The sequence below is a fragment of the Petromyzon marinus genome, unplaced genomic scaffold, assembly GCF_048934315.1.
Source record: "Petromyzon marinus isolate PM22_M1 ecotype Great Lakes invasive population unplaced genomic scaffold, UKy_Petmar_22M1.pri1.0 PM_G_Scaffold_14, whole genome shotgun sequence".
Classification (NCBI taxonomy): Eukaryota; Metazoa; Chordata; class Hyperoartia; order Petromyzontiformes; family Petromyzontidae; genus Petromyzon; species Petromyzon marinus.
The window spans coordinates 3,565,055-3,580,212 of record NW_027422695.1 but is presented as its reverse complement, the minus strand read 5'-3'; the positions used below and the strand labels follow the sequence as shown (position 1 = coordinate 3,580,212).

The 15,158-nt window shown below is 49.1% G+C and overlaps 1 protein-coding gene across 1 annotated transcript; it reads left to right on the top strand.

Moving 5' to 3' along the window:
• The first annotated feature begins 821 nt into the window (after positions 1–821).
• On the top strand, positions 822–14,920 carry LOC142910262 (uncharacterized). The gene is made up of 4 exons (XM_076059965.1): positions 822–832; positions 12,745–13,608; positions 14,293–14,437; positions 14,700–14,920. The coding sequence occupies exons 1-2, from the start codon at positions 822–824 to the stop codon at positions 13,544–13,546; spliced, it is 813 nt and encodes a 270-aa protein (XP_075916080.1). The 3' UTR covers positions 13,547–13,608; positions 14,293–14,437; positions 14,700–14,920.
• The last annotated feature ends 238 nt before the right edge of the window (positions 14,921–15,158 follow it).

The following is a 15,158-nucleotide window of genomic DNA, read 5'->3' as shown; positions in this document are numbered from 1 at the left end:
GATGGTCTTGTTGATGGTGGTGGTGTTGATGGTGGTGGTGTTGTTGATGTTGGTGGTGTTGATGATGATGGTGTTGTTGATGGTGGTGTTGATGGTGGTGGTGTTGATGGTGGTGGTGGTGTTGATGGTGGTGTTGATGATGATGGTGTTTATGATGATGGTGGTGGTGTTAATGATGATGTTGATGATGGTGGTGTTGTTGATGATGGTGTTGATGATGGTGGTGTTGATGATGATGGTGGTGTTGATGATGATGTTGATGATGGTGGTGTTGATGATGGTGGTGGTGTTGATGATGATGGTGATGATGATGGTGGTGTTGATGATGATGGTGTTGTTGTTGATGGTGATGTTGATGGTGGTGTTGATGATGTTGATGGTGTTGATGATGATGTTGATGATGATGGTGATGTTGATGATGATGTTGATGATGGTGTTGTTGATGATGGTGATGTTGATGATGATGGTGGTGTTGTTGATGGTGTTGATGATGATCGTGTTGATGATGATGGTGTTGTTGATGATGATGATGGTGTTGATGATGATGGTGTTGATGATGATGATGGTGGTGTTGTTGATGGTGATGATGGCGATGATGATGATGGTGGTGTTAATGATGGTGGTGTTTATGATGATGATGGCGTTGTTGTTGATGATGTTGATGATGATGATGGCGATGATGATGATGGTGGTGTTAATGATGGTGGTGTTTATGATGATGATGGCGTTGTTGTTGATGATGTTGATGATGATGATGGTGATGATGGCAACAACTCACGGCGTATCCCCCACGTGTTCACGGACACGCCACTGGCACTGCAATGCACTCTGGGTAGCGCCAAGTGGGCGGGATTGTGGGGGGATGGGGATTTGTTTCTCTTCCGCTCAACGTCGTGGGTTTTTTGCTTTGTGTTTCATTTTAGTCATTTTTTATTTAATTTTTATTTTCTATCTACGTGACTTTACCGAAAGAACCAGGAATGTGAACTGCATGAAATATAAAGCGGGTCACGTGCATGCCTCTCGACCAATAGAAATACGCGGCATTTTTTTAAACCGAGGGGCATTTCCCCACCCCGCCCACCCTGCCCCCCGTCCACCCCGCCCCTTACACCCCCGCCCCCTTACACCCCGCCCCCTTGCACCGCCCCGCCCTCTTCCACCCCGCCCCGCCTCCTTCCACCACGCCCCCTTCAAACCCCGCCCCTCCTCCACCCACGTCTCTCCGTGACGGTTTGAAGGCCCAGTTCAGTTTTCAGTTTATTTTAGCCCTGTGAGCGATTCGGCTCTTGAATCGGGTGCAACCACAACAAACAAAAAAAACAAAAACACGAACAAGAAAAACATCTTAAAGTGACTATGTGACTGTGCAAACAGAAAATCCATGAAAAAAACAGCAAAATATTCCTGAAAAAAGTAGCCGTACACCAACGCTGTGTGCAAAAAATCCCAGTGGGATGCAAGTCAAACAACAACCACAAAAACTTAGATTAAGGCCATCAGTTTAACTCCGTACTACAACAAAACAAACATGTCCAAACCTAAAAACGTTTTCCAAATCACCAAAAAATAAAGCCATAATTGCAGCGTAACAGTGATCACAGGGACTGTGACCGAATTTTTACAATTAACTACATAAATAACATGTAACACCAAATCCTAGAGCCATAGTTGGCTGCATGAGTTACTCCACAACAACAGAAGCATCGGTCTGAGTATCAAATTACTCAATGTACCTTTAAGATCAGCACGCTAAATCAAAATACAGATAATACTTTGCAGCGTCATCCGGAGCAAAACATTTTATTTTATGTTACGCCAATGAATAGCAGTGGCAGCTAGGGGTGTACAACTCCTCGAGAGCAGTTTTGAGAGAAGATCTCATTGGTAGCGATTCAAGTTGCAGTTTATTGGCAATAGCATTCCAGACTCTGGGGGCATCAATAGCAAAGGCCCTTCCTACGGCAATAGGGAATGTGAAGCTGGTAAATGAGCGAAGACCTGAGGTCAAATTTGTTATTTGAAATAGAGTGGAGATCCAGCAGGTAGTCTGTGGATTTTTTTGTAAGTACATCGTGAATAAATAAGATCTGGTGCACAAGCCGTCGAACATTAAGAGACGTTAAGTTTGACCCAATGTAGAGATCACAGTAGTGAGTCCTATATGTGCAGTTCAATGTAAATTTTAAGGCCGAGTGATAGATGGAATCAAGCTTCTTCAGTACAGTACTTGGGGCTGATTTATACACGATGTCACAGTAGTCAAGTAGAGGCAGTATGGTAGCTTTTATCAATTCCAAACGGAACATTGGGGGGAAGCAGTGCTTGTGTCAATACAGAAAACCAATTTTTATTTTTGTCTTTTTACCAATATAATCAATGTGATCTTCAAAATTCAGTTTTGAATCCAGGATGACCCCAAGATACTTATAGATCTTGACTTGCTCTATTTTATAATTATTTAAGGAATGTAATTGGTGAAACATGACTTCCTGCTTTAGTCCTGGTGAGAAGCATAGTACCTTGGTTTTGTAGGTATTCAGGACTAGTTTAAGAGCAACTAGCTGATGTTGTAGTTTGTTGAAATCACCCTGTAGCTTAGCAATCACGTCATCCGGAGAGCGGCCAGCAGTAATCAGTATTGTGTCATCTGCAAAAAGATTTACCCTGGAATGATCCAGGTCAGTGCCCAAGTCATTGACATAAAGAGAGAAGAAAAGGGGGCCGAGGATGGAACCCTGTGGAACCCCTTTTGTTATCTTAACACTGTTTGACCTCCAAGCATCTGTGAATACAGTTTGGGTGCGAGAAAAGAGGTAATTTTGTAACCATTTTACTGTGTTTTCGGAAAAACCGAGGCAACTTAATTTACTAAGCAGGGTGTTGTGGTCTACTGTATCAAAAGCTTTGGACAGGTCTAGAAAAAAACAGGTACAGTACTGCTTATTATCAAGGCTACTGTAAATGTGATTCAGAGAGTCGAATGCAGCAGATGTGGTGCTGTATTTTTTTCCGAACCCAGATTGTTTTAGATGTAGTAGATTGTTGGTGGACAGGAAACTGCTAATTTGGTAGGTCAATAATTTTTCAAAAATTTTCATCAACGGGGACAAAATTGAGATAGGTCAGTAGTTATTTGGATCATCTTTAGGGCCTCCTTTGTGAAGTGGACGGACATAGGAATGTTTCCATTCTAGAGGAACTGATGCTTCTTTGATGGACAGGTTGAAAATATGGGCTATAGGTTTGTATATTAGGTGACCAACAGTTAGTAGAGCAAAGACAGGAATACTATCTGCTCCGGTAGAGGAAGACCCTTTGAGGTAAGACAGTTGTTTCAGAACATTACTTTCGTGGATTGTCTGGAAACTAAATTCGTTTAATGTTTGGACAGGGGTGTAGGAATTTGCATGAGCAGAGGTGACTCCCAATACATTATAAAAAAAGATTACCAGCTTCAGAAAAATGAAGGTTAAAATTGTCAACTATTTTTTTGGGATCTGAAAAATATTCCCCATTTCGGTTAAGCTCAACGGGCAGATTGTCTGTTTTGGATGCCTTTTCGATATATTTGTTTTCAGAAAATCCTGGCATTTCCATGTGATTCCAGGAGAGTGGAGGAAAAGTAGGCATTTTTTGCATGCTGTATTTTTTTGACGCATCTATTCCTTAAAATCCTGTATTCTAGCCAGTCATTGAGCAAATTACTTTTCTCAGCACATGCCCAAGCCTTGTCCCTAGTTTTCATTAGCTTTGTAATCAAATGATCAAACCATGGTGGGCGGTTGCATTTAGTTTTAAATCTAACCAACGGAGCATGTTTGTTAAGAATTTGGAGAAACGTGTACCTGAAAGTCTCCCAAGCCGTAATCAGGTTGGGGATATCACAGACCTTGTCAATATCCGAGTGAAGCACATCATTAGCAAATGCCTGAGTGCTGAAGTGTCTCATAGAGTGCTTCTCAACCAATTTAGGGGGGCTTTGGGTCTGGCTGATGATCTCACTCCAAAAATGAAGGAGTGATCACTAAGGTTATTACCCAGAACACCAGTCAGTGTGAAATTGTGAGGGGCATATGTCAATAGGACGTCAAGCAGAGTTGACTGTCCCGAATATTTTAGGTTGGGTCTTGTGGGGACATTTATTAATTGAAACAGATTAAATTCATCTGCAAAATGTGTGGCCACGGCCGGCGGGTTTAGCCAATTCCAATTTAGATCACCCACTAAAACTATTTCACCTTTAGGGAGGCGCCCAAAAAGCTCTCTCAGTGCAGACGCAGCTTCAACATCCTTCCCACTAGGCGGTCGATAGCAGCACACTACCAATATCTGTTGATTATTTGGGAGCGTTATTTTGAGAGCGAGACCTTCAAAGCAACATTTTTTAAACAAGGAGTGAGCTAGTGAACAAGCTCCTCAGCCGCCACCATTTCAGTCTCCGACCGCCAGCGCTTCCTCTGCGCCTTCGCCATCAACAACTCCAAGTCCTTCGAGGACATCCACCAGTACAGGTGGGTCGGTGTGTGTGTGTGTCGGACTTAACGCATCCACAAGTACAGGTGGATGTGTGTCGGACTTAGCGCATCCACCAGTACAGGTGGGTCGGTATGTGAGTGTGTCGGACTTAGTGAATCCACCAGTACAGGTGTGTGTGTGTCGGACTTAGTGCATCCACAAGTACAGGTGTGTGTGTTGGACTTAGTGCATCCACAAGTACAGGTGTGTGTGTGTCGGACTTAGTGCATCCACAAGTACAGGTGTGTGTGTGTGTGTGTCAGACTTAGTGCATCCACAAGTACAGGTGTGTGTGTGTGTGTGTCAGACTTAGTGCATCCACAAGTACAGGTGGGTCGGTGTGTGTGTGTGTCGGACTTAGTGCATCCACAAGTACAGGTGTGTGTGTGTGTGTGTCAGACTTAGTGCATTCACAAGTACAGGTGGGTCGGTGTGTGTGTGTGTCGGACTTAGTGCATCCACAAGTACAGGTGTGTGTGTGTCGGACTTAGTGCATCCACACGTACAGGTGTGTGTGTGTCGGACTTAGTGCATCCACACGTACAGGTGTGTGTGTGTGTGTCGGACTTAGTGCATCCACAAGTACAGGTGGGTCGGTGTGTGTGTGTGTCGGACTTAGTGCATCCACAAGTACAGGTGGGTGTGTGTGTGTGTCGGACTTAGTGCATCCACAATTACAGGTGTGTGTGTGTCGGACTTAGTGCATCCACCAGTACAGATGGGTCGGTGTGTGTGTGTCGGACTTAACACATCCACAAGTACAGGTGTGTGTGTGTGTCGGACTTAGTGCATCCACAAGTACAGGTGTGTGTGTGTTGGCTTAGTGCATCCACAAGTACAGGTGTGTGTGTGTCGGCTTGGGGCATCCACAAGTACAGGTGTGTGTGTGTCGGCTTAGTGCATCCACAAGTACAGGTGTGTGTGTGTCGGACTTAGTGCATCCACAAGTACAGGTGTGTGTGTGTGTCGGACTTAGTGCATTCACAAGTACAGGTGTGTGTGTGTGTCGGACTTAGTGCATCCACAAGTACAGGTGTGTGTGTGTTGGACTTAGTGCATCCACAAATACACGTGGGTGTGTGTGTGTCGGCGGTGGGTGGCTTACTGCAGCTACCATATCATGCGTCTTGTGCTGGAATAAATAAAGCCTCCAGTTAAATTTTTGACTTGTTACACTGGTCTACAGCCAAAATGCTTTCGAGAAATAAACATGTAGTCCAACTTTACTAATTCTGTGTCACTGAGCTGTCCACTTGACACTGATGTTCCGCTGTGTCTGTTCCACCTGAAGAAGGAGACTTGTGTTGCCTCCGAAACGTCGTGATTTAATTGTTTTCTTTTGTTTTATTTTATTTTACCTCCGTGACTCCACCGTACAAATTGATTCTCATTGTTTCGTGAGGAGTCGACTCCTTTTAAATCGCATTAAGAATCGACTCCTATTGACTTGCACGGGGAATCGGATTGTAGAGTTGTATTAGAAATCGATTGCTCATTGAATTGCATGAGGAATCGACTTAGCGTCTGAATCAATTCCTTGTCGACTTGTGTTTGGAACCGGTTCGTCGTGTGGAGTTGGATCCGGGTCTCGGGGGTTCAGCATCGCCTGGTGAGTTTGCACTCAACACTCACCACTAGTACACTCACCACTAGTACACTCACCACTAGTACACTCACCACTAGTACACTCACCACTAGTACACTCACCACTCACCACTAGTACACTTACCACTACTCACCACTAGTACACGCACCACTAGTACACTCACCACTCACCACTAGTACACTCACCACTAGTACACTCACCACTAGTACACTCACCACTCACCACTAGTAAACTTACCACTACTCACCACTAGTACACTCACCACTCACCACTAGTACACTCACCACTAGTACACTCACCACTACTCACCACTCACCACTACTCACCACTCACCACTAGTACACTCACCACTACTCACCACTAGTACACTCACCACTCACCACTAGTATACTCACCACTAGTACACTCACCACTACTCACCACTACTCACCACTCGCCACTAGTACACTCACCACTACTCACCACTCACCACTACTCACCACTCACCACTAGTACACTCACCACTCACCACTAGTACACTCACCACTAGTACACTCACCACTACTCACCACTACTCAACACTCACCACTAGTACACTCACCACTAGTACACTCACCACTAGTACACCCACCACTAGTACACTCACCACTACTCACCACTAGTACACTCACCACTAGTACACTCACCACTAGTACACCTACCACTCACCACTACTCACCACTAGTACACTCACCACTAGTACACTCACCACTACTCACCACTAGTACACTCACTACTCACCACTACTCACCACTAGTACACTCACCACTAGTACACTCACCACTCACCACTAGTACACTCACCACTCACCACTACTCACCACTCACCACTACTCACCACTAGTACACTCACCACTAGTACACTCACCGCTACTCACCACTCACCACTACTCACCACTAGTACACTCACCACTAGTACACTCACCACTACTCACCACTCACCACTACTCACCACTAGTACACTCACCACTAGTACACTCACCACTACTCACCACTAGTACACCACTAGTACACTCACCACTAGTACACCCACCACTCACCACTACTCACCACTAGTACACTCACCACTAGTACACTCACCACTCACCACTAGTACACTCACCACTAGTACACTCACCACTCACCATTAGTACACTCACCACTCACCACTACTCACCACTCACCACTACTCACCACTAGTACACTCACCACTAGTACACTCACCACTAGTACACTCACCACTCACCACTACTCACCACTCACCACTACTCACCACTCACCACTAGTACACCGCTGTGTCTGTTCCACCTGAAGAAGGAGACTTGTGTTGCCTCCGAAACGTCGTGATTTAATTGTTTTCTTTTGTTTTATTTTATTTTACCTCCGTGACTCCACCGTACAAATTGATTCTCATTGTTTCGTGAGGAGTCGACTCCTTTTAAATCGCATTAAGAATCGACTCCTATTGACTTGCACGGGGAATCGGATTGTAGAGTTGTATTAGAAATCGATTGCTCATTGAATTGCATGAGGAATCGACTTAGCGTCTGAATCAATTCCTTGTCGACTTGTGTTTGGAACCGGTTCGTCGTGTGGAGTTGGATCCGGGTCTCGGGGGTTCAGCATCGCCTGGTGAGTTTGCACTCAACACTCACCACTAGTACACTCACCACTAGTACACTCACCACTAGTACACTCACCACTAGTACACTCACCACTAGTACACTCACCACTAGTACACTCACCACTCACCACTAGTACACTCACCACTCACCACTACTCACCACTCACCACTACTCACCACTAGTACACTCACCACTAGTACACTCACCACTACTCACCACTACTCACCACTAGTACACTCACCACTAGTACACTCACCACTACTCACCACTCACCACTACTCACCACTAGTACACTCACCACTAGTACACTCACCACTACTCACCACTAGTACACCACTAGTACACTCACCACTAGTACACCCACCACTCACCACTACTCACCACTAGTACACTCACCACTAGTACACTCACCACTCACCACTAGTACACTCACCACTAGTACACTCACCACTCACCATTAGTACACTCACCACTCACCACTACTCACCACTCACCACTACTCACCACTACTCACCACTAGTACACTCACCACTAGTACACTCACCACTCACCACTACTCACCACTCACCACTACTCACCACTCACCACTAGTACACCGCTGTGTCTGTTCCACCTGAAGAAGGAGACTTGTGTTGCCTCCGAAACGTCGTGATTTAATTGTTTTCTTTTGTTTTATTTTATTTTACCTCCGTGACTCCACCGTACAAATTGATTCTCATTGTTTCGTGAGGAGTCGACTCTTTTTAAATCGCATTAAGAATCGACTCCTATTGACTTGCACGGGGAATCGGATTGTAGAGTTGTATTAGAAATCGATTGCTCATTGAATTGCATGAGGAATCGACTTAGCGTCTGAATCAATTCCTTGTCGACTTGTGTTTGGAACCGGTTCGTCGTGCGGAGTTGGATCCGGGTCTCGGGGGTTCAGCATCGCCTGGTGAGTTTACACTCAACACTCACCACTAGTACACTCACCACTAGTACACGCACCACTAGTACACTCACCACTCACCACTAGTACACTTACCACTACTCACCACTAGTACACTCACCACTAGTACAGTCACCACTAGTACACTCACCACTAGTACACTCACCACTCACCACTAGTACACTTACCACTACTCACCACTAGTACACGCACCACTAGTACACTCACCACTCACCACTAGTACACTCACCACTAGTACACTCACCACTAGTACACTCACCACTCACCACTAGTACACTTACCACTACTCACCACTAGTACACTCACCACTCACCACTAGTACACTCACCACTAGTACACTCACCACTACTCACCACTCACCACTACTCACCACTCACCACTAGTACACTTACCACTACTCACCACTAGTACACTCACCACTCACCACTAGTATACTCACCACTAGTACACTCACCACAACTCACCACTACTCACCACTCGCCACTAGTACACTCACCACTACTCACCACTCACCACTACTCACCACTCACCACTAGTACACTCACCACTCACCACTAGTACACTCACCACTAGTACACTCACCACTACTCACCACTACTCAACACTCACCACTAGTACACTCACCACTAGTACACTCACCACTAGTACACCCACCACTAGTACACTCACCACTACTCACCACTAGTACACTCACCACTAGTACACTCACCACTAGTACACCTACCACTCACCACTACTCACCACTAGTACACTCACCACTAGTACACTCACCACTCACCACTAGTACACTCACTACTCACCACTACTCACCACTAGTACACTCACCACTAGTACACTCACCACTCACCACTAGTACACTCACCACTCACCACTACTCACCACTCACCACTACTCACCACTAGTACACTCACCACTAGTACACTCACCACTACTCACCACTCACCACTACTCACCACTAGTACACTCACCACTAGTACACTCACCACTACTCACCACTCACCACTACTCACCACTAGTACACTCACCACTAGTACACTCACCACTACTCACCACTAGTACACCACTAGTACACTCACCACTAGTACACCCACCACTCACCACTACTCACCACTAGTACACTCACCACTAGTACACTCACCACTCACCACTAGTACACTCACCACTAGTACACTCACCACTCACCATTAGTACACTCACCACTCACCACTACTCACCACTCACCACTACTCACCACTAGTACACTCACCACTCACCACTACTCACCACTCACCACTACTCACCACTAGTACACTCACCACTAGTACACTCACCACTCACCACTACTCACCACTCACCACTAGTACACTTACCACTACTCACCACTAGTACACTCACCACTCACCACTAGTATACTCACCACTAGTACACTCACCACAACTCACCACTACTCACCACTCGCCACTAGTACACTCACCACTACTCACCACTCACCACTACTCACCACTCACCACTAGTACACTCACCACTCACCACTAGTACACTCACCACTAGTACACTCACCACTACTCACCACTACTCAACACTCACCACTAGTACACTCACCACTAGTACACTCACCACTAGTACACCCACCACTAGTACACTCACCACTACTCACCACTAGTACACTCACCACTAGTACACTCACCACTAGTACACCTACCACTCACCACTACTCACCACTAGTACACTCACCACTAGTACACTCACCACTCACCACTAGTACACTCACTACTCACCACTACTCACCACTAGTACACTCACCACTAGTACACTCACCACTCACCACTAGTACACTCACCACTCACCACTACTCACCACTCACCACTACTCACCACTAGTACACTCACCACTAGTACACTCACCACTACTCACCACTCACCACTACTCACCACTAGTACACTCACCACTAGTACACTCACCACTACTCACCACTCACCACTACTCACCACTAGTACACTCACCACTAGTACACTCACCACTACTCACCACTAGTACACCACTAGTACACTCACCACTAGTACACCCACCACTCACCACTACTCACCACTAGTACACTCACCACTAGTACACTCACCACTCACCACTAGTACACTCACCACTAGTACACTCACCACTCACCATTAGTACACTCACCACTCACCACTACTCACCACTCACCACTACTCACCACTAGTACACTCACCACTCACCACTACTCACCACTCACCACTACTCACCACTAGTACACTCACCACTAGTACACTCACCACTCACCACTACTCACCACTCACCACTACTCACCACTAGTACACTCAACACTCACCACTAGTACACTCACCACTAGTACACTCACCACTCACCACTACTCACCACTCACCACTAGTACACCGCTGTGTCTGTTCCACCTGAAGAAGGAGACTTGTGTTGCCTCCAAAACGTCGTGATTTAATTGTTTTCTTTTATTTTGTTTTATTTTACCTCCGTGACGCCACCGTATAAATTGATTCTCAACATTGTTTCGTTAGGAGTCGACTCCTTTTTAAACGCATTAAGAATCGACTCCTATTGACTTGCACGGGGAATCGGATTGAAGAGTTGTATTAGAATTCGATTGCTCATTGAATTGCATGAGGAATCGACTTAGAGTCTGAATCAATACCTTGTCGACTTGTGTTTGGAACCGGTTCGTCGTGTGGAGTTGGATCCGGGTTTGGGGGGGTTCAGCATCGCCTGGTGAGTTTACACTCAACACTCACCACTACTCACCACTAGTACACTCACCACTAGTACACTCACCACTAGTACACTCACCACTACTCACCACTCACCACTAGTACACTCACCACTACTCACCACTAGTACACTCACCACTCACCACTACTCACCACTAGTACACTCACCACTAGTACACTCACCACTCACCACTAGTACACTCACCACTCACCACTACTCACCACTCACCACTACTCACCACTAGTACACTCACCACTAGTACACTCACCACTAGTACACTCACCACTAGTACACTCACCACTACTCACCACTAGTACACTCACCACTCACCACTAGTACACTCACCACTACTCACCACTAGTTCACCACTACTCACCACTCACCACTAGTACACTCACCACTAGTACACTCACCACTACTCTCCACTCACCACTACCCACCACTAGTACACTCACCACTAGTACACTCAACACTCACCACTACTCACCACTCACCACTAGTACACTCACCACTACTCACCACTACTCACCACTCACCACTAGTACACTCACCACTAATACATTCACCACTACTCACCACTAGTACACTCACCACTAGTACACTCACCACTAGTACACTCACCACTACTCACCACTACTCACCACTCACCACTACTCACCACTAGTACACTCACCACTAGTACACTCACCACTCACCACTAGTACACTCACCACTAGTACACTCACCACTACTCAACACTCACCACTACTCACCACTCACCACTAGTACACTCACCACTACTCACCACTAGTACACTCACCACTCACCACTACTCACCACTAGTACACTCACCACTAGTATACTCACCACTAGTACACCCACCACTCACCACTACTCACCACTCACCACTAGTACACTCACCACTAGTACACTCACCACTCACCACTACTCACCACTAGTACACTCACCACTAGTACTCTCACCACTCACCACTACTCACCACTAGTACACTTACCACTAGTACACTCACCACTCACCACTAGTACACTCACCACTAGTACACTCACCACTCACCACTAGTACACTCACCACTAGTACACTCACCACTCACCACTACTCACCACTAGTACACCCACCACTCACCACTAGTACACTGACCACTAGTACACTCACCACTCACCACTACTCACCACTAGTACACTCACCACTCACCACTAGTACACTCACCACTAGTACACTCACCACTACTCACCACTAGTACACTCACCACTCACCACTAGTACACTCACCACTAGTACACTCACCACTCCCCCACTCCCCCTCCCTCCCCCCCAGGACAAGGACTTTGTCACCACCATGGCCAACGCGGCCTTCCTGTCTCACGCTCTGCGCCCTGACCCTTCTGCTGTCCCTGCTGCTGTTGCTGCCCCTGCTGTCCCTGCTGCTGCTGCCCCTGCTGTCCCTGCTGCCCCCGCTGTCCCTGCTGCCCCTGTTGCTGCCCCTGCTGTCCCTGCTTCTGCTGCCCCTGCTGCTGCTGTCCCTGCTGTCCCTGCTGCCCCTGCTGCTGTCCCTGCTGCTGCTGCTGCCCCTGCTGCCCCCGCTGTCCCTGCTGTTGCTGTCCCTGCTGCTGCTGTCCCTGCTGTCCCTGCTGCTGTCCCTGCTGCTGCTGCCCCTGCTGTTGCTGCCCCTGCTGCTGCTGTCCCTGCTGCTGCTGCCCCTGCCGCCGCTGCCCCTGCTGCCCCTGCCGCCGCTGCCCCTGCTGTCCCTGCTGCTGCTCCTGCTGCTGTCCCTGCTGCTACTGCCGCACTGCCGCTTGGCTCCCCGCTGTGCCGCTGGTGGCTCGGCTTCCTGGGCGCTCTCAGACGCTGCTGCTGCTGCACCACCACCAACACCACCGCCGCTGGCTGTGGTGTTGGTGGTGGTGTTGGTGGTGGTGTTATTGGTGGTGGTGTTGGTGGCGGTGGTGTTGGTGGTGGTGGTGTTGTCGGTGGTGGTGTTGGTGGCGGTGGTGGTGTTGGTGGTGGTGGGGGTGGTGGTGTTGGTGGTGGTGGCGGTGGTGGTGGTGTTGGTGGGGGTGGTGGCCGTGGTGGCAGTGGTGGTTGCGAGCAACCCGAGGAGTGGGCGGTGGCAGTGGTGAGGGCGGCTGGGACGCCGCGCTCACTCCTCACGCTGCTCACTGACCGTGAGGACGACGACCAGGTGAGACCACGGGTGGGGCGCACAAGGATATGTGTCTGTGTGTGTGTAGGTCGACTCAGCCTCAAATGAGTACCTGGAGGGATGTGTAAACATCGCCGCTAGGGAGACAAAGGCGGCCGGGCATGGTGCTGGCCACCCACCCCCTCGTGTGCTGTGCCGGCCTTTAAAGGCGCTCGCTAACAGCACTTGCCCCTACAGTCTGTTAAGGCTATACGGGGTATCTTTGTCTGTGCGCGGGACGGGCTAGAGAAGAGATGGAGTGACGTGGTACAAGAGGATGTGGAGCTGAGTCGACTTCCCGATGACTGGTACCAGCGGTGTAAAAATCGGCCTCTGTGGAGGAGGCTCGTGAAGGACGCTACTGGGCAGTTGGAGGCAGTCGCCCTCCAACAACAACGGAGGGCGGAGGAGCGACGCTCAGAACAACGAGCGGAGCGCCGGGTGGCTAAAGCACAGCAGGTTGGCACAGGAGGGGGCACAGGCGGTGCATCAGCCAGTCATCTCAGTCAGTCGACCCGTGGCACCTGGGTCTGTCCCTTGACCTTCTGCCAGCGGGCGTTCGACACTTCACGTGGCCTCAAGGTGCACATAGCCTGGCACAAGCGTCGTGGTGACATCACCGCCACTTGGTGGCGTATGGCGGTTGTTGTTTGTGCATCTCCTCATCTCCCCGTGCCCCCACAGGTGCGTGCATATGCATGTGAGGTGTTGCAAGTCCTCAGCTCCAACCATATTGGCGCATTGGCCCTCTGCAACAATGGAGGCATCGCGGCCTTCGCCAGCCTGCTGGGACGCACTCACAACCCTCACACCCTGGAGAAGATCACCGGTAGCAACCCACCCACACTCACCACCCACTCTCGCCACCCACACTCACCACTCACCACCCACTCTCGCCACCCACACTCACCACCCACGCTCACCACCCACACTCACCACCCACACTCACCACCCATGCTCGCCACGCTCGTCACGCTCACCACTCTCACCACGCTCACTACTCTCACCAGGCTCACCACTCTCGCCATGCTCACCACCCACACTCACCACTCACACTCACCACCCACCCACCCTCGCCACCCCTACCCCAGGCACGCTGTGGAACCTGTCGTGCCACGAGCCTCTGAGGGCTGCGCTGGTGGAGCTCTGCCTCCCGGCGCTGGTGGAGCTCGTGCTGGTGCCAGAGAGCGGCTGGAGGAGCAACGTTGGAGACAAACCCTCCTCACCGTCCTCACCCAGCTCGCCCGTCTCACCCTCCTCACTCAGCTCGCCCGCCTCGCCTTCCGCGGCGTTCTGCAACGCCTTGGCGTGCCTGCGGTAAGGCGCGCCGAGACAGACGTGACGGGGACGTTGCGGTGGACGCGACGGGAATGTCGTGGTTGACGTGACGGGGACGTCAGGGTTCACGTCACGGCGGTGACGTTGCAGGGAGTTGAGCTTGGCAGACCCGGACAGGCGGCTGAGCATGCGGCAGTGCGAGGGGCTGGTGGACTGCGTGCTGCACTTCATCCGCTCGGCACTCAAAGGGCACAACATCGAGACTCAGGTGA